The 20,997-nt window shown below is 42.7% G+C and overlaps 1 protein-coding gene across 3 annotated transcripts in view; it reads right to left on the bottom strand.

The window, feature by feature from the left end:
• The window catches only part of NUP93 (nucleoporin 93), a 110,026-nt gene that overhangs the window by 19,447 nt on the left and 69,582 nt on the right, over positions 1 to 20,997 (bottom strand). For all 3 annotated transcript variants that reach the window (XM_045988647.1, XM_045988648.1, XM_045988649.1), the window contains 4 exons: positions 18,787 to 18,849; positions 13,711 to 13,839; positions 2,781 to 2,855; positions 669 to 758 (listed from right to left, as the gene is read on the bottom strand). In XM_045988647.1, coding sequence (XP_045844603.1) covers positions 669 to 758; positions 2,781 to 2,855; positions 13,711 to 13,839; positions 18,787 to 18,849 — 357 coding nt within the window. The remainder of the gene's footprint in view (positions 1 to 668; positions 759 to 2,780; positions 2,856 to 13,710; positions 13,840 to 18,786; positions 18,850 to 20,997) is intronic.

Genomic DNA, 20,997 nt, shown 5'->3' on the forward strand with positions numbered 1-20,997 from the left:
TACTATCTAAAAAAAAAACAAAACAGAGGCATCTTAAGGACCATAATCCTCCTCCTCCTCCTCCCCATCTGTGTATGAGTATTTGCTTCTATTATATCCTTCCCTCCTTTTCCCATTCCTCCTGGCCACCTATCCATCCACCCATCCATCCACTTTCTTCCCCTCGGGGGAGAAAACTGGCTACAGATAAGAACTGGGGGACAGGAATAAGCAATAAAGATGGGGAGTCAGGGCGGAAGGGAACCAGCGGCCTACAACCACATACTTAAAGACCACGTCTGAGTAACGTTGAAGGGGCTCCCTGATGTGAAAACCACATCAACTTTACAGTTTGGCTCATGCAGAGTGGGCTGGTAGTTTGAGGAGGAAAACCGGTGAGGGAAGAGTTGAGTCCTGACAGGACTTCAAAGCAATACAGCTCAGGGAGACCTCCTGTGACCATTAATTGATCCCAGCTGGGCCTTCTAAAGATGGATTAAAAATACATGTACGTGGCATCGTCATCAAAATCCACCCAAAGTTATTTAAAATAAAACTCTGAAGGACAGTTAACATTTTATTCCACGGAGCAGGATGTTTCTTGAGCACAGCTCTGCACAGTCAGCGAGCTGCTAATCCCATCTGAACAGCAGACTCGCATTTCTCCCTGGGTTAGCTCCCGGCACTACCTTATCATCCAGCTCTGCCACCGAAGCACAGAGTTCCACCAGGTTAGGCTGCAGGTGTCCATTTACAATCTTCTCGTTATAGATATAAATCTGAAATGAAAAGCAAAATAAGTGGCACAATTTCTATTTTCTCCTCTCCTTCTTAAAACCCCTTGAGGCCATTCTCAAGCTGGCTTCTGCCCAACGGTCAGGAGCAGCTTTGGCCAACCTTTCCTTCCTCAGTATGGCTGAGCCACCCATTCTGCCTGAAGGGTGAGGCCTCTGGCCAGCTTCCCAGATATGCCTTTGGAATTCATGCGGCAGCACCAACACATCAAAGAGAGCTGCTACCCTGGCCTTCCTAAGAGCTGAAGAGTGGAAGGAGGGTGGTCTTGGTAGAAGAGGACCCCAGGCAATGCCGGGCCTCTCTGCCCCAGCAAGTACTGGCCAAAGGGGAAGATGAGATCATGGGAAGATTTCCACTGCTGCTGCCTAAGAACCCGAGGCAGAGTCTGGTAATCCTTCTGGCAAAAGGGCTGAAAGGCCACAAGCCAGGGCTGGTGGACTGAGAGAGTAGTGTCAGGCTACAGTCCTCCACATGGGTTAGAAGAGCGGCTGCTGCATGTCCGGGGTACCAATTTCTCCAGGAAAGAATCCCTGCTCCTTAGGAACATTTTCTTTAAGAAAAAGTAACTACGTGATGTTTAAGATATGGGAAAACCATTATTTGATTTTTATTTTTAAAAAAACTACAATAGTGATGGTAAAAACTTGTGGGTTCTATACTCTTTGCATCTGAAGTCCTTTTCCTACCAAGGACTGAACAAGGTAGTGAGATTAGACGAATCAGGACCTCACTGAACCTTATTTCCCTCTACTTTATCTGGGGGATGGTATCACGTAGCCTCCAGGGGCATTACAATGATGAAATAAAATGGTTTTAAAATTACAAAGTGGTGGTTATTCACTCAATGTGCATTTATCAGGAGCCTTCCCTTTGCAAAGTACTTTGTTCAACACAGAGATTCTCTCTCCACTGAAGGGGACAACCCTATAAAGAGATATATGACATGGTGTCCTAAATCTAGAAAATGTTCGTTTCATGGAGTCTTAATTTCAAAGATACAGAAGAGACACAGTTTCTCTACTCATAAGCTTATTATTTCATTAGACCTTAGACATTAGAACTCTGGTGGTAGCTGTGGCAATGGGAGGAGTCATCCATATAACAAAGGTGAAATTTAAAGGATGGATGGGGCGCCTGGGTGGCTCAGTTGGTTAAGTGTCTGCCTTTAGCTCAGGTCATGATCACAGGCTCCTGGGATCAAGTCCCTCATCGGGCTCCCTCAACCTGCTTCTCCCTCTACCTCTCTCTCTCTCATGAATAAATAAATAAAATCTTAAAAAAAAAAAAAAAAGGATGGAGATGCAGCAGAGAGAAATCTAAATCTGTTTTCCCTTCAATCTTGATACTATTTTGTGCAGAAGAACAGCAAATGATAATGAAACACACTGGCAGCCAGCACTGTTTTACTCAAAAGGTCAAATCCAGATTTGTCCTGTCTCCTCAGGGCAGTTTCAGTCCAACAGCCCCTGTGCTCACCACTGAGCATCTCAGTCCATCTCCATGCTACTGCATAACCATGATATGCAGCCAGAACCACAACCCCCAAAATACATGAGTTTCTCCAGGACCATATCTGAGAGTGGTAAGTGCACCATGCTTACCAAAGCAGAAAAGCATTTAGAAAATTTCTATCAACAAGGGGTGAAGAAAGATTTCTCATAATACCATCAGCTTACCGGGTAACTTAGTTAATAGAGAACTCCATTCGCTAAGCAGTGCAATTACTTGAGGCTTTACTGTACATGGGCTACTGCCAAATGCAAAATGCGATGGGTTGGTCAGCGTAGAGGGCAGATTTCCATTTCCCTAAGTCAAATGTGAGGCATTTTGTTACCCAATTTGATGGAATTCTCCAGTGACCCAGGTAGTAAAATATTAACCAGTCCTCTGAATGAAAACCCAGTTTATTTTCAAGGTCTGACTTTCACATAAGTCTTGGTTCTCTTTTACTCCCCAGAGTGCTCACATAAAATTTTCCTGGGTCTGATCTCTGAGCGCATGCTCACCTGCCGGGCGTAGGCCATCTCAATGCTATCCAGAGAGCTTCGACCAGGGGGTCCCACATCACTGATGTAACTTGGCTGTAGGTAAATAAACATGCAGCGTTGTGATTAAGAACAGCATTTAATCATGTAAAGAAAAAAAAATCTTAAACTTGTCTTTAACAAAGCTATGAGAAGTCTCTTTCATACTAAGACTTCTTCAAAATGAGGAATTGAGGGGGTTTCAATAGGACAAAACTCTCACCCCATGAATACACAAGAAGAGAGCAGGCATGAGACCCAACTCAAAAAAAATGGGAGGCTAGATAGATAGGCTGTAAGGGTATCTCAATGAATGTTCCTGGAAATGCACCTCTTTCCAACTATCGGATCAGTCTCAAGCCCCATTTCCACCCCATCCTCTCCCTCCATGTCTTCACACCACTGAAGCCGTTATTATCTGTGGACCTCCTGTTTCCATCAGTCATTATCAGATAGCTGAGGGACTAAAGTGTAAAGGGTTACAATTCAGATATTTCCGATCCAAAGCCCACCCTAAGAGAACAGCTGCTGATTAACTTTATATATCTGAAGACACAAAGCTGGTCTAAGTTGGGCAGTCATTGAATCATTCAGCAAACGTTTGCTAAGCGCCCGCCACATGCAGAGCTGTGTGCAAGTCCATCCCCACAGGGATGACAATAGGGCTGCCCATGGAGCCTGGCCCCAAAGAGCTTCCCATCTATGGGGAGAGTTAGACACAAACATATGGAAAAGTTTATTAGACTTTTTTAAAAGAAAGACTAAAGTTAATCTTTAGTTAAGCTTGGTTTCCTACTGTAAACAAGTATGGGTCAAAATTAGGTATATCCTATTAGGTATATTCTTAAATTTCTACATTAGTTTATACTGTACTATAGCAAATTCTTTTAAGTTTCTTTCATTGAAAGAAAATTCAATGCTGTATTCTCTAAAACAAAACGAAACAAAAAAAAAGGAGTTTAAAGCAAGCAGGTTTTCTGGGAAACCAACAGAAGACAGCAGCAAAACTTCCTGGCAGTAGGGTGCAGAGGAAAGGGGGAAGAGGCAGAAGGGTGAAGTTCTGAAGAGTGGGTGCTGAGCTGTCAGGACCCCTGGGTTCCGGGAGGGTCACTTTACTCCCTGATTTTGGGGTCTGGAGCAGAGCGCATTCTCTTGGAGCCTCAGCTTCCCCTCAGTCGAATGAAGCAGGTGTCCCAGACAACCTCAGAAGGTCCTCCTTGGCCCTGATTTTCGGCAGTCACTGCTATTAAAAGCCTGAAACAGTTTACTGACCTTGGCAGATGCTGCTATTGACTGACCCAATGATCATTTCAAAATCCCACCTTTCACCTCCACTCCCTGCCACCTTTCCATCCAGCATATGGAGTTTAAGACACCTAATGGTGTGTTGGTCAATGTTTTACAACCGGCTTGGGGAAGGGGCCTGATGTGTAGTGTCTGCTGGTTTCGGTGATGTAGATTCCCACCATGGCAGATGTCAAGCTATCCCAAGGAGTATCAGCTAGACTGCCAACTTTCTGGAAGTCTACCTCTACACACTATTGAATATACCCTTCCCCAGCTTCTGCTGCAGGTGGGACCGGCAGTGAGCCCTGGTTGTGGCCTATGAGATAAAGCACAAGTCTGGAGTACATTTTGAGGACATCTTCTGCTCTTCCTGATGAAGGGAAAATGAAGAGCCTGGCATGGCCTTTCAGTCCCCCTCGGCACTCCCCAGTGTGACGGGACGCACAGAGCTGCGGCAGCCATCCTGTGAGCTAAAGCACGTGAGGTGCCGCGGAGGGTGGTGTGCACAGACAGCCAGGCGCTGGGCCCGACAGCCGCACACGACTGAATGAAGGCCCACACTCTCTCCACACCCACAGACTTCTTGTTAGGCAAGAAAAAAGAAACCCTTATTCAAGCCGCCAAAACTGGTCTTCTGTTACTCACAGCGGAAAGCATTCCTGTCCGAAATACGGAATTAGTAAGCACCAGGTGACAATAACGGCCACACTTACCGAGTACTACTGTGCACCAAGCACTGTCTGAATTCCCACAACCCTTATAATGCACTTTTATTATGTCAACTTTACAGATGAAGACACCAAAGCAGAAAGCAGCTTGCCCACGGTCACTCCAACAGGAGGCAAGGGAGCCATGGTCAGAGCACAGTCTGGTTCCTCCGGGTCAGTCAGAGCGCCCCAGGGCAACTTTCCAAGGACAGTCATCAAAGACCGAGAGGGCCGTGGATAGCAATCCTGGCTCCACTACTCACTACCATGTGATCTTGGTTGCACACAGTGCTTCTTTGGAGCCTTGGTTTCTTTAGCTGTAAGACAGGAGCGGTATGGTAACCACCTCGGGTTTGTGACCAAGATGAGGCAAGGAGAAAAACAGTACTCACCTCACAGCACGGTTGTGAGGAATAAGTAGAAAGAACTCAGCACAGGGCCAAAAGTTGGCCCCAAAACACTATTGCCTCCTTTTAAACAAAAACATAAACAACTATAATGAACATAGGAATAAACCCTACTGGACAGATGTGGACACTACAGAAACTAACCTAAAATATTTTACTTTGTGCTGGCTGAAAATTCTCATCTCATTTTTCTAAAATAAACACATATTCCTTGTATGAACAGAACCCTCCAGCAGCTCATCCTCTCCTTCTGGACTAATTCTGAGTGTTCCCAGTAACACAGAGTCAAGGACTGTTCCATTAGCCAGAGAGCCACCCTTCTGGAACAGAACCAACCATATGAAAGTTGATAATCCCAAAGTCTTTTTAAAAAACAGAGCACTAAATCTATTAACTCCAGTAGCCTAATTGACTAGGAGGAAAAAAAGGGGAACACAACACTAAAACACTTCTGCAAGGACATAGTTGTTTCGCTACATATACGTAAACAGCCTTGAGAAATATGTTCCAGTACTAAAACCTAACTTTTAAAATTATCCATTTAAAAAGTAGTTGGTTTTCAGCCTTCAAATTTCCATTTAAATTAATTTTGCCTAATGCTCTTGTTTTCAAAATACCTTTCCTTCATCTGCCCTTGGCCATGTCTCCATCACACGGCACATAAAGTCAATTATCCCAGCCACAGGATGCATACACACACATTCCTGAGCCCAGGAACCAGCAAACATTCACTGGAATTTCAAGCCCAGGAGCTTTCTGAAAGCTGGGAAAGCAGCTGCCAGTATGTCATGTGGGAGTAACATTCCAAACCCCTTGGACACTTGGGTCTCTCGGCACTGGGGCCTGATGGCACCACAATAGGAACAACCGGAGCAGGGAATCAGAGACCAGAAAGGCAGGGAAGATGGGAGGGAAAGGCCACAGAGGGCAGCAAGGGGCTCACCCAGGAGCCTGGAGATGCGGTAAGTGAAGAAAACAGCAGGGAGCACAGACATGAGAAGAGTCTTCTCAGAGTAGACGGTAACCCCAAAACAGTAAGAGAGCATCCCAGATCAAGTAGGAAGTGGCTGGAGGATGGCAGCAGGGAATCATAAGCTTTGTTAACCACTTTTGTATAAAGAATATCCAGGTGTAAATAAAACTCTTTTCCGAAGAAGGGCAAAAAAAAATATATGCAAATACTATAAAAGTACCAAAGTTTTTAATTCCCAAGTATAATGTTTGGTTTTATATAAGCAAAATGGAACCAAAGTGATGAATTCACTATAGCTGGCTATAGAATCTGTACACAGAAGTCCAGTACTACTAGAAAAAAAACACCAACTGGGGACCCGAAGACCCAGGTTCTAAATGCATCCCAACTGTGTGAGCTTTGGTAACTGATGTAGGAAAGATGATGTTAGGGTTCGAAGCCAATGGCCAAGAAAGAATTCTTGAGGTGTCTTTTGTGCAAAATGGGGGTTTATTAAAGCATCGGACGTGGGCAGAAAGAGCTGCTGTGGGGGTCCTGAGGGGTGGTAATAATATACCTAAAAGTTGGGGGGGGGGCGGTTAAGGAAAAAGGGAGGTTTCAAAAGAACTTTCATATCCTGAAGAGGACCTACAAGATATGGAGGCCTTCCCATTGCCAAGTTAAGGCTGTTTCTCTGCTCTAGCAAGGCATTAACATTAAGATAGCTGGGAGATTCCTGAAAGAATGTCACACATGTCCCACTCAGGAGTGGGGGGTGGGGGAGGTTGCAGGGCGTCCTCTGTTCCCTCATCAGTAATGACCTCTATCATTCTTCATGGACAAAGTGGGAAGGATTCTTGGGCCATTTATACAATGAAATCTATAGAGCCACTAAAAAATGGCAGACACCCACATGTACTAACTTAGAAAAGCCTTCAAAATAAGTTCCAAAAATTCAAAACATAATGCTAAGTTGTAGGATCTAAAAGATAAAATTGTGTCATTTATGAAATGAACTGACATGGATCGGCTAGAGCTGTATGTGTAACAGTGCACACGAATGCGGGAGAGGGAGCGGGCAGGACAGCCGGGACGCACCACTGTGTGAGGTCATGCTTGGGTGCCCGGAGGAGGAGAGCGGCAGTTTCCGAAACTGCATCTATATCCTTCTGCCATCGGAATACTGTGCAGGAAGGTGCTCATGTCTGATACATCATAACGGGAAAACGAAGGGCCTGTATGGGCTTTTTAAACTTTTTTTTGAAAGAATAGCAGAGCACTTTCTATACTTGAAATCCTACTCACATTCCAATATGTGAAACGTATTGTACCCCCAGGAAATGATCAGGGAACCATAAAATACAGTTTGGAATCATCTAGTCTAGAGTTTCCCAACTCAAACTCTATTGGTCTCTATTTGACCGCATTCCGCTGAATCTAACACATCATCTATTACAAGACATGTTATTTATGTACCACCAGGAAAGGGAAAATGTTGTCAACTAAATTATGACACTGGGTTTAAGACACACCCTGATTTCAAAGACCTTAAAATGCAGAAAAGTTCTGTGATTGGGAATTGATGAGATTTTGTATTATGTCAGTTATCAAAATGAGAAATTATATTCACTCACTGTTGGTATATCACAGTATGAAATGTTACCTTCACTATCTGCAATTAAGCTACAACTTAGCTTTTCAATGGAGCCTGTTGCTTGCTAGGCTGTCATTCTCCAGACAATATGTTAAGAAACCATTTACTGGGGTGCCTGGGTGGCTTGGTCGTTTAAGTGTTTAATTTTTGGTTTCAGTGCAGGTCATGATTTCCCGAACAGAGCCCAGCATTGGGCTCTCTGCTCAGCAGGGAGTCTGCTTCCCCTCATGCTCTCTCTCTAATAAATATATAAATCTTTGGGGGAAAAAAACCCATCTACTGACTACGTCTAATACCAATGCAGGCACTAGACTGTACTGAAGTCACATAAAAACTGACTTTTAAATACTGTTTTAAAAGTTGGCTAAGATATATATCAAGGATTCCCAATTCTGCTAAAACCCCATGTGCTATCATGCGAGCGGCACAGCACTGGGGGTGTTCCTCCCACTAACCACATGCAAGGACGGCACAGGGGTTCCAGAAGTCTCTTTCTTGCTTCAAAGCACATGGTTTTTATTCAGACCACAACTTGAAAAGTTATTAACAATCTTTCAACTCCTCTCCTCCTGTAGAAATTACACCTCTTTCTTCAATCATATCCTAAGGAAAGCAATTTCCCAAACTGAATTTGTGCTATAGAAGCATCATTTCCCTTCTGAAAACTTGTTAGAAACAGGTATCATTGACGTTTTGTTGCTCTTCTCAGAAGGCCTGGAGGTAAAAGGTTTCAGGAACTCACCATATCCTAGTTCACTCTTGCTTTTAAAAAAAGTCTCAAATGGTGCCTGGGTGGTACAGTTTGTTAAGCCTCTGACTCATGATTTTGGCTCAGGTCGTGATCTCAGGGTCATGAGATCAAGCCCCACATGGGGTTCTGGGCTCAGCATGGAGTCTGCTTAAGACTCCCTCTGCCCCCCGCCCCCCACTGCCACGCTCTTGCTCTCTCTAAAATAAATCAATCTTAAAAAAAAAAAAAAAAGTGTCAGCTTCTCTTTATATTAAATTATCCAAATGTGAATATTTTCCTTCAAATGTAAGGTCAGTTCAAAATGATCAAAAGTCTCCTTCCTAAGTAATGACGCTGGGTGCCAACAACCTTACTTCTGACAATAGAGTGAGTGCCCAGAGAAGAATGGTTTAGATGGCAAGTATACTTCTTCAGTTATTTCTTCTACTTGTACACAAAAATTCCTTTCATTCCTAGAGATTCTTTGTAAATCAAGGGAAAGCCCTAAAAAGGGACAGGTCCCTATTGAAAAGATTAAAATAAATTTCACATGTAGCTTACCAAATACTAGCAGTCACCATAAATACTGCTCGCATGTGCAGCGTGCGCACTCTCTGCCGTCACCCGGCGAGCCCCTTCACCCACGTTCTGCATTCCTTATGACACTTCTTCCGGAGTGGCCATTTATAGGAAAGACACCAGACCCAGGAATTCCCAAGCCTATCTCTGGCCTTCACACTTTGTGATCTCCTATAAATAGGGTAGAGGAAAATGCCTGCCTAAGTAGAAATAATGTCACCTTTCCATTATTCTGAAGATTATAAGGAAAAAGCCTGTATAAATGGCTAAATTGTAAAAGGGCAAAAAAATACCAGGTGTGGCAAGGATATGGAACAAATGAATTCTCACCTACTGCTGGTGGGAGGGTACATGGATATAACCATTTTGGAAAATTGTTTGGCAGATTCTACCACTTGATGAGCACACACATATCCTCTGACCCAGCAATTCCCCTCTGAGCTATACCCAACAGAGATGCAAACATATGTTCACCAAAAGACACATACAAGAACGTTCACAATAGCACTATTCATAAAAGCAAAGAACTGGAAACTATCCAAATGTCCATCAATCCAAGGACGGATACGCAGATTGTAGTGATACTGCTCAGCCATGAGAATGAATGGCCCGCAGCTACATGCAATGATATGCAGAATGTTCAGCAAAAGCAGCCAGAAACTAGAGTACATACTGCAGGATTTCATTTACATGAAGTTCAAAAACAGCCCACATTAATCTACGATGTTAGAAGTCAGGACCAGGGTTCCCTTGGTGGTGATGGTTGAGAGGTAGTAAAAGGAAGGGCACACAAGGAGGGTTGTCCGGGTGCTGGTAATAATCTGTTTCTTCATCTGGGTGTGTTCCATTCGTGATACTTCACTGAGCTGCATACTTGTAGTGTATACACTTCTCTTTATATACGTTATGCTTCAGGAAAAAAGTTCAAAGCAACAGCAACAAACAGCATAGGTCCAGAAAATGGTACTTCCCTAGAGGACCTGAAAGGAGAACAATCTGCATCCCTGCCAGCTTTTACAGCAAAGCTATCCATTCTGCTAGGTGTCACAAAAGAGAAGAGCAAAATATCGATAACTCTCTTCCAAGGGGACTCGAGGTCAAGGAAGGAAAAGTCTACTAAATAGACTAATCTATTTTTAAGAGAAGAGCAATCAAAAAAGAACATCTCATTAGCAGCTTATAATTACTTCCAAATCCCAATACAGACCACAACCTATTAACACCATTTTAAAAAATTAAGTTTATAAAACCATGAGCTGTTCTACTTATCTTTCCAGACACACAAGAAATTGGGAAAGAAACATTAGGCTGGCCAAGGGTTTTACACAGTTCTTCTTTCCCAAAGATCTGATCTTAGTCTTGGAGTCTAAGAAATGTGCCACCGTGTCCTTAATGAGTAATTTCCTAAGACAAATGTCTTTAGTGTTTATCTGGGGGCTAATTTAATAGGAAAAAACTGGTATTAAAATCAGGAGCACATGTGTGGATACGGGATGTATGAAGTTACCCTGCTGGCATGACAATGCCAAACTTTCCACATTTGATCCAGACTTCAGTGGAACAATGGTACAGAAGCCAACAGTCCTGGGTTTCACCCGTTTATTATGTGTCTCTCTGAGCCTCAGTTGTCCTAGCTCTTGTGAGAAAAGAATGGTAGCTAAAAATTCCAGGAAAAACGCTTACCAGGAAACATTGGTAATATCACTTGAAATGTCTTAAACTATAATTTTTATAACATTGTAATTTTTGATCTGTACCTCTAAATCATCTGAAATGACTTGTTTTTATAACAATAGTAAGGGATGACCATTATGGGTCAGGTGTTTACATTATCACTAATCTTCCCAATAATCCCGTTTCACCAGTAAAGATACTGAAGGTCTGCATGGTTAAGTCCCTTGAACAAGGTCTCAGAACTAGTGAGTGGTGAAGCAAGGATCTGACCCCAGGTATGTTTACTCCTCAACACCAGAGTCATAACTGTGTGGCAAGTCATAGCTTCCCCTGGTATAAAGGCAGACATGACAGATCAAGCAAGATGCTCTTTCCTGCCAATCCCACGATGCAGCCTCAAAGTCCCTCTCAGTCAGGGTCTCCAGGATACATGAAGTGAAAAAAGCAAGATACAGAACATAGAGAAAGCTAACTTTTGTATAAGAAGGAGGGGGGAAGATAAGAATGCACAGTCTGTGTTCATATGAAGAAACACTGGAAATACACATAAGTAAATAGTAATAGTGATTACATCTGGGGGAAGCAAACCGGGGAGGGAAACAGCTTTTGGGGGACGGGGTATTTTAATTCTTGAATCACATAAATATAATGCCTTTTTAAAAATCATATTTTAGGGGCACCTGGGTGGCTCAGTGGGTTAAGCCTCTGTCTTCAGCTCAGGTCATGATCTCAGGGTCCTGGGATCGAGCCCTGCATCAGGCTCTCTGCTTGGTGGGGAGTCTGCTTCCCCCTCTCTCTCTGCCTGCTGCTTTGCCTACTTGTGATCTCTCTGTCTCTGTCAAATAAATAAATAAAATCTTAAAAAAAAAAAATCAGATTTTAGAGAGGAGAAAACCCTCAACACTACCACCAATCAATAAACACTGGCAATTAAAACAAACCCTATTTAACATACCCACTCTAAAATCAGTTTCAACATATCTCTAATACTTCAGAGCCCAATGATTTGTTCAGCAAATATTGCTTTAGCATCTGTTCCAGGCATTCATCTAGGCACTGCAGGGATGAGTAAAAATAAGACAAACAAAATCCTTACCTTCATAGAGCTTACCTTCCACTATGAGAAACAGGCATTAAGCAGTATAAAGACATGAAACATACACAATGGTACGTGGAAGGAAATGCTGAAAAGAAAAATACAGCAAAGAAAAAGGGATACAGGATTCGTGGAAGAGAGAGGCTAGGTTAGATTTCAGATCTCAAGGCCTTGAAGGCCTCACTGAGATGGCACTGGGTAAATATTTGAAGGAAGTGAGGGAGGTAGCCACACAGCTATTTGGGGGAAGAACATTCTCGGCAGAATCCAATAGGAAGCACAGAGGACCTGAGAGAGGAGCAAGCCTGACGGCTCTGTTCAAGGAATCTGTTAAGGAGCGAGCATGGCTGGAGCAGAGAGAGCAATGGGAAGAGTGGGATGAGGTGAGTTCGGAGAGAAAACACCACCAGGTCACATGGGGACAGAGAGGTCATGGTGAAGACTTTGGCTTTCACTCCAAGGGAGGTAGGTGTCACTGGAGGATCCTAAGCAGAGGAGCGACCTGATCTAACCTGTGTTTTAACACGGTCATTCTGGCTGTGCTGAGAAAAGACTGCACAGGGCAAAAGCAGGGAGACTAGTGCAGCTGAGCATCTCTAAGATGCCCCCATCCTCCGCCAATCCCCACCTGCTCGGATTCAAGCTCTTGTATAATCTTCTCCCCAAGAGTACAGGCTGCATTTAGTGACTTATTTTGAACAAACAGGAGGGGTTAAGATACTACTTTCATGATTAAGTCATAGAAAGACTGGTTTCTATCTAGGGAGCACTTTGCTCTCCCTCAGATACCCCATTCTTGCTCCGGGGGAAGCAAGTTATTATGTTGTAAGCAGCACAACAGAGAGACCCATGTGACAAGAACCTGATATCCCAGCCAAGGGCCAGAGAAAACCTGAGGCTTGCCGAGAGCCACACTGAGGAAGCTTAGGAGTGGATCCTCCCGGAGTTGAATCTTGAAATGAGTATAGCTTCAGCTAACACTCTTAAGAAACCCTGCGCCAGAAATACCCAGCTAAGCTAAGTGCTTGTTTGCAGCCACTAAGGTTTGGAGTAATTTGTTAGACAGCCATCAAGTAAGTAAAACCAGCAGTTAGAGGCTAGCCAATAAGCTGAGAGAGGTGATGGTAGTTTGGACCACAGTGTTAATGCTGGAGATATAAGAAGTGGGTGGAGTCTGGGTATGTTTTTGAGAGTCAGATTAATTGGACTTGCCAACATGTGAGATAGCCTAGGTGGGGAAAGGAGAGGACTAAAATGAGTCTGAGGTTTTTGATCCAAGTAAGTAAAAAACCGGAACTGCCCTTTATAAAGATCATAAACTCTGTGAAAAGAGAAGGCTGACATGGGAAGGAGGTGGCATGAAGTTGGAATCATGACCCAATTACAGACATGGAGAGCTTGAGATGGCTAGGATGCATCCAAGGAGAGCCAAGGACACTAGACAAATGAGTTTGGGGTGTAGGCCGGCAAGATAGATCTGAATCTTCAGCACAGAAATGGCATTTAAAGCTACAAACCCAGATGAGATCAACTGGGCAGTGACAGAATGAGAAAGCCCAGGTCAAGGATTGCGCCCCAGGATACTCGAACATCTCGAGGTTAAGGAACCTGAGGAAAACTCAGCAAAGGAAGCTGAGCAGAAACAGCCAGACAGGCTGGAGGAAATCCTGGCAAATGTGGGCATCCTGGGGGCCAGGGGAAGAAAGTGTCTCCAGGGGGAGATGGTGATCATCTGTGCCAAGACTGCCAGTAGTCAAGTTTATAGCTAAGCATTCCCTGACCTCACATTTTTACTAGTAGTGGCTTATCTTTTGGACTCAACTTACCTCACTTTCTTGAGTAAAGTCCAGAGCATCTTCTCCTGATGCCAGCAGAGTGTGGAGAATTCGCTGTTTTACTTGCTCCCACTCGACCAGCATGGACTCTCGATGGTACTCCTCAGCCATGCCAAAGGTCTGTCAGAGAGGAACAGAGGCAGATGACCCAAACGGGAAAACAACATAACCTCAGTTACTATTTCCTTCAAAGTTCAAGAGAAACTCAAAGCCCCTCCGATGATCATCTTTCTGTAAGCAGAGCAAAAGCAACCAACTTTTAAAATTATTCTTAGAGTATAATGCATTAAAAAAAATTGTTTTAGTAGTGGTAAACGCTTATAAGATTTACTTCTTAAACCACTTTTGAGTGTACCGTTCAGTGCTATTAGTACGTTCAGACTATGGGGCAGCTATCACGACCATACAATTCCATAGCTCTTTTCATCTTGTAAAATTGGAATCCTGTCCCTAGAAAACAACAGACTCTCCACCCTCTCCTTCCCCCAGGCCCCAGGAACCACCACTCTACTTTCTGTCTCTCTGTTTTCAACTATTTCCAGGAAATTCATAGAAGTACAATCAAATGGTGTTTATCTTTTGGGATTGGCTTGTTCCATGTAGTATAAGTCCTCAAGGTTCTTCCGTGTTGTAGCACATGCAGAATTTCCTTCCTTTTCAAGGCTGAAAAACATTCCATTTTGTGTGTGTACCACATCTGGCTGATCCATCCACCTATCATGGACATTGGAGTTGGTTCCACTTGTTGGCTGTTTGAGTAATGTTGCTATAAACATGGATGTACAAATTTCTCTCCAAACTCCTGCTTTCAGTTCTTCAGGGTATATACTCAGAAGTGGAACTGCTGGATCACATGGTAATTCTGTGTCTAATTTTTTGATGGGTTGAATAGTGTTGCCGTAAAGGATGTACCGTTCTACATTTCCACCAACAGTGCACAAAGGCTCCAGCTTCTTCACAGTTCTTCTCGGTTTTTCTTGGGGGGGGGGGGGGTTGCCATCCTAATAGATGTGAGTTGATTTCTCATGGTTTTGATTTATTTACATTCCCCTAATGATTAGTGCTTTTTATGCACTCATTAAGATAAATACCTCTTTAAACCTCTGAAATTAGGCTACATTTTACAAGTGATAGCACATCAGTTTAAAGTGAAGTATTTTTTCTTAGATTATAACAATCAGTGGTTTTTAGTAAACATCTAAGAAGAGACAAAAACAAAAGATTCTCTCAATGTCTTTATTTCTTAAGAGACAGTAATATCTTCATAGACGGAAGTAAACCAGTAAAAGAGAAGTGGCACCTTCTACGATTAGGTCTCCTACCACTCTACCCAAAGTGATCACGGAAAATCTGGCAAACCTCGAGCCTGTCTAATGCCAATACTGCAGATTGCTGCCAAAACAAAGGTGCTCAGAAAGAAAAGGAAAAAGAGGAAGAAAAGAAAGGAGGAGGAAGGGAGGGAAGGAGAAGATAAGACAAAACAAAGCAAAACCTTCTTGAAGGAATGAAAGCAACTTATAGATACACTAACTCATGACTGTTCTTACCCTGTTATTCTTTAACTGGCAGACCAGGTTTCCCAACAGCTTCAGCCCACTTTCCAAAAAGCCATTTCATTTACAATCAGACTGGCATCTAATTAGGCAGCATCAGGGGAATGAGTATTAGTAATGCCTACTTTATTTTTGGCAACGCAGATAATTTATAATGATAATATCCATATACATGAGCCCCGGGAAACTGTCAGAAAAATCACATACACTCTTCCTATAAATGGAATGTTTGAGTATGGACAGTTACTTATTAAAATCTGAAAAAGACAGATAGCAAACACACAAAAACGGTTAGGAAGAAGGCTAGGGTCCCCTGCAAGTCTGACTGTGGTCCATCTATCAACGGATCCCTTCTCTAGTATGTATTTTGAAGAGACAAGGAGAAATGACAATCACAAACTTTAAAAACAGTCAGTCTTCTACCTGGTTTGCATCTCGCTGGAGTCAGGCTGAATGGAGTGTTCCAGTCAGTTAGACAGGGGTGAAAAAAATACCCCGGGGGAAAAAATCATTTTCTTTTGTTACACTAGTGAACTTCAATATGAGAGCTATGCATTTTGCATAGTGAGAAGTACACCAGAACAGAAAGGCAGTGTCATGCATAGGAGAAGGGGTGGTTTCCCTTAAAGATATCCAGAAATGGTGCACAAGTGAACCACAATTTCTTCTCAACTCTTCCTATGTAGTGGTCAAACCAAAAACCTCTTCAGCTGGGAAAATGAAGGGCGATGTGGCACGAGGACAAGGGTGGGCAGAACTAGGGAGGTGGGGGGAAGGCTGGCAGACCACTTTCTGAGTGTGCAACAGGAGGGGAGGCACGGCCCAAGCTGTGGTACTAACCCAGGACAGCAGAGTGTCACATGAGTTTTTCTTAAGGTAAATCCTCTGGCTGGTAAAGAATGGCATAACAGCAAAAGTGACTGAAGGCCATGTACGATCCAGACACGCTGTTGATGAGGACAGTGGGCACAGACTTCCAGTGTCATTTAAGGGTTAGACTGACAAGAGTGGGAATTAACCAACACCTGTTAATCAGGCTGCCCACCTATGTGCCAAGAACTGTTGTTTCAAGAACACAGTAAGTACTCTGAAAACTGGCAGCTTTCTGGGCTCAAATCCTCAGATATATCTGAGCAGTGTGCCAGGCTACTCATTTAGAAACAGCCCACAACCTGAATGAACAGCACTGTGGTTCTATTCGTCATTAGTGTGATAAGGAGCTTCAAATAAAAATAAATGGCCCAACATTAAAATTCTCTTCCTTTGACCACACAACCCCTAGCTTATCTTAATTACATTCGAGCTAATGAACATCTAATTTGTGGGCTAATCAGAGATGATCAGCCACCCATCTGCCCTATTCCAGCCTATTCCCTTCAGACCCACAAGCGAACCACCAGATTAGGTGCAAAGAAGAATGCCAACTAGGAGAGCTAATGAATGAGATTGAACAGAGCTACTCACTGACAACTAAGAGGAGCAAAGTTCTGAGGCAAGGTGAAAGGTAGGGAACAGCAGGGACAAGAAGGAGATGAATCCAAGGGAAGAGAAAGGGACAACCTGGAAGGGTGCATGGATGTGTAAAAATTAAAAGGAAGGAAAGACAAACCACAGAAAATGACAAAGCAGTAGAGAAATTATAAATTACATGGGACTCTTTCAAGTTATGTGTGGACATCTACCTCTCTGCACACAGTAAAGAAAGGAAGGCAGGAAGAGAACTGGGCAACTGAATTAAAAACAGGTAGGGAACACTCAAACCCCATTTTCATAAAGGGAATAGGGAAATATGCTTTGACTTCACACCCACTTATTGAGCTGTTGCTGGCTTTTAGAAACTCTACATATGTTCTGATAATGTTGTTCTGTTTTTGCTGGGATGCACCAAATGGAAAAAGATAGGACACATTTGTGGTTTTGTAGCTTGTTTTCTTGGCATTTCAGCAGGACATTGGCAAGTTATTCAAACATGAAATTACCATCAAAATGCAAGGAAGCTGCTCACCTTTTGTTTGAAAATAATTCTTGCTCAGTGGTAGTCTCCTAGTGTCCAGACAGGTGAAGGGTCTCCCCCCCAGGCCAGCTCCCAACACCGGAAAATCTCCCTCACAAACACATATGCACACATTTTGCACTGTGGTGTGTCACTTAGATGTTTTGGCTGGCTGCACATTTAGTCTCAGTATGGTACAGTGTTCAGAGACTGCCAATTCCAGAAACACATTCCGCAGGGTAAATGGATTAATAAGGCTCAGTGGCATTCGACAATCCTAATTTAATTTCACTGGTCCTTTACAGCAGGAGAATCGATGTTGGTGAGTAACTCATTCAAAGTGTGAACAAAAAAGCCTTAAAAAAATTTTTTTTTCAAATCTGAATCAAGTGAGTTTCTCTATTTCTAGGAATAAATACTATTGTCAAAAATGTACTTAATAAAATTTTAGGGATTTTTTTTTTTTACTCTGATAATTAAATGTACCAATCATTTAAATTAATGCCTTTGGAACCTCTTCTTATAAATTAGAGCTGGCAAGCCCCCAGCTGCCTTATCTCTCTCACATCAGCCTTCCTGAGACAGTTCCCCACCGGCACAGAACATTTTAATAAAGCACACTGACAAACAGTTTATTATTTTATTATTTTAAACTACATATGTAATATATAAATATATTTCACTTGATATAAGAATTATAAAGTAAACAACGGGACAGAGGTTTCCCCTTCACCCCTATTCACTTCTGCAAAGACAGCCACTGCAGACAGACTAGAGTGAACCCTCCCCAGCCTCCTTCCTGGGGAGAGCTGCATTTTTCAGAACCAACTTCACAAGACTGCTAACCTTCCTCCCCCACTCCCCAAAGGACTCCAGTGGCCTGAAAAAAAAAAAAGAAAATCTTACTCCATAATGGGATCTTTTGGAAAAGTTTTATCTTCTAATTCTTGTCAGAAATAAATGGAGATAACGCATGTTAACAAACAATCTTTGAGTATCTTGAGGAATGCCTGATGCAAAAATATTGCTGCATATATAATGGCTGCTCTGGCTGACTTCTTTATCATCCTTTGGAGAGCCAAGCTGGTTTCCTTCTTCTTTTTTTTTTTTTAAGAGCTTGGGAAAATTTTTAACATAAAAGGTAACAGAGAAAGTCTAATTGTATGAAAAAAGGAAAAATTAAGGATAATTATCAATGATCATAATTGCTTTTCTGAACCTCTGATTCAACAGAAATCAAAATATCGTTTTATATACCGAAACGATGAAAGGAAAGAATTGTCTGGCCTTCCATTTTAAGATTAATTTGATAATTAATTGGCGATTCTGTTTCAGATGCTTTTCAGTCACTAAATATAAGCAGAGTTATAAGCATGATTATCTTCCTCAAAAACAGTTCCCATAGACCTCCCCCTGGTGAATTTAACTAAGTAGCAGATCTGGGCCTAGACATAGGCTCCTGCTTCCAGAACACTGCTGCCCTCGCAATGGTGTCCATCCTCATTTGGGTTCCTTTCTTACCCTCTTCCGGGACTCCTCAATGGCAGACAGCAGGGCATTATCCTTCTCATTCTTCAGGAAGCCCTAGGAAAGGGGGAGATATGACATAACTTAGGTTAAAAATCAACCTTCAAATAATCAAAAGTACACTGGAGGGGAAAAAAAGTCATCAGGATATCTGCTATCCTGCCCACCTTCACCCTGACAGAAATTTCTTAACCCAGAAACATCAAAATAGATGGTTTTTCCAGGTGTCTCCTAATTTTTCTTTCATTTTTAGAGCACATGATGATTATTAGAGGCTAAAGTCCCCATGAAGCAGTAGCTCAAGTCTCACATCCTATAAACATATAAAATGTGAACTAACAAAGACTGCCCTTCAGTATTTCTGAATGGCCCAGATTATAGACAGAGCTTTGACTATACAACAGTCATAGTTCTTCTAACTACCTTTAGTTTATATTTCTCTGTTGCTTTTTCAATTCATTCTTCAGTTTCTTCCTAACATTACAGAAGCAGCACCATCCACTTGTCTGGGTATTTTCCACTTACTGGTCAATGGCTGGGATACTCCCCAAAACTAACCAACCAACCAACCAACCAACCACACATTTCTGAGGGAGTTTTGCCATGTGCACTCCCTATTTCAGGCCTGAGGACACTCACTGCTTGTTTAATACAGATGGGATGAACAGAAGACTAAGACTGGTTTGATATGCACAGAATAAATGCCCACAAAATGCGACTGCAGAGTAATACAATGACAGATTTAGTTCCAAATCATGGTGCCTCCGTTTACTGATGGCATGAATTTTAGCCAAGTCACTCAAACTCACTCAACTTTAGTTCACCTGTATATAAAATGAATATTAAATGAGATATGCAATCAAGCACTTGACTCAAGGTTCAATAAACTTATTAGAACCAATCAGATTTAGGGGCGTCTGGGTGGCTCAGTCTGTTAAGCATCCGACTCTTGATCTCAGCTCAGGTGTTGATCTCAGGATCATAAGTTCAAGCCCCATGCCCAGCATGAAGCCTATTTTAAAAAAATAATAATAATCAATTAGGTTTAGATCTGTTGGTGACATCAAAGAGGGAAATGCCCAGGAACATGAACTCTCTAGGGGAATATAATACAAAGTAGAATTCAGATAAAGTTTTAAAGACACGCTAAATTTTAAAATCATCATCTGACAGTTTTAAAAACTTCCTGTCATGGTTAGTTAATTTCTAATCACCTAATACATATTAACAACTACAACATTTTAATATTATGTTATTCAAGCAGTCCCAGATATGAAGTTGCCAATTTTCTAAAACAACACAAAACAAACATGGGGGGCACTACAACTGGGAATATAAATTTAAATAAACTATTACTCTTCATAGAGTCCCCTGATTTCTTATGTACTGACCCACGATTCTCCCACACCTGCTGTCACACCCCAACCTGGTGAGCACTGGGCTGAACAAAGACAATGGCCAGCAGCCAAGGAAACAGTTCCCTCATAGGCTCCTTCAGGGCCGTCCCTGAGGCAGCTCTCGGACAGCTCTGAGGGCACAACATTAGGACTGCTCCAAATACCCACAGTGCTATTTGGTGGTGGGGGGGGGTGGAGAGAGGCATTAGTCACTCACCTACTAATGCAATAGCCTCAATAAACCAGAGCACATAAAGTTAGGACCCCATGTGGTCCACACAGGAGGAGGCAGCTTGTCACCACATCCTTGCTTCTGGCCATCTCTTGGGAACCAGACAAAAGATGGGGAGGATTTTAAAAGACCCCATTTATACTCTTTCACAGCAAATCAATCAAGTCAACAAACCTTCATTATAATTTTATTTTCACAAGGCATCTTTAATGGCTAAAGCTAAAGGTTTTAGTATCACAGTTCGCAAACAAAACTATGGAATTATCACTGAATGCTGCTCCCAAACAAATGGTAGGCACAGATTATGTTTTGTGGCACCTTTTCCTGGCTGCTTCTATGGGAGGTGGATTGTCTCTGCAAGCCACCTTTGGGGTAATGGTGGGGGGTGATAACCACTGCCCAACAAGGCCTAGTCTTATTTTTTTCTTTCTAGTTGGGGGGCGCTGTGCCAAGTGGCCCATGCCCTTTCTGGGCTTCCCCTGCTCTTCCCAATGATCAGCTTGTCCCATTCCTTTGAGGTACCCATAGCTACATGTAACCAAGAGTGTGCGCACGCACACAAGCATGCGTGCGCAC

This window comes from Meles meles, chromosome 19, assembly GCF_922984935.1.
Source record: "Meles meles chromosome 19, mMelMel3.1 paternal haplotype, whole genome shotgun sequence".
Lineage (NCBI taxonomy): Eukaryota > Metazoa > Chordata > Mammalia > Carnivora > Mustelidae > Meles > Meles meles.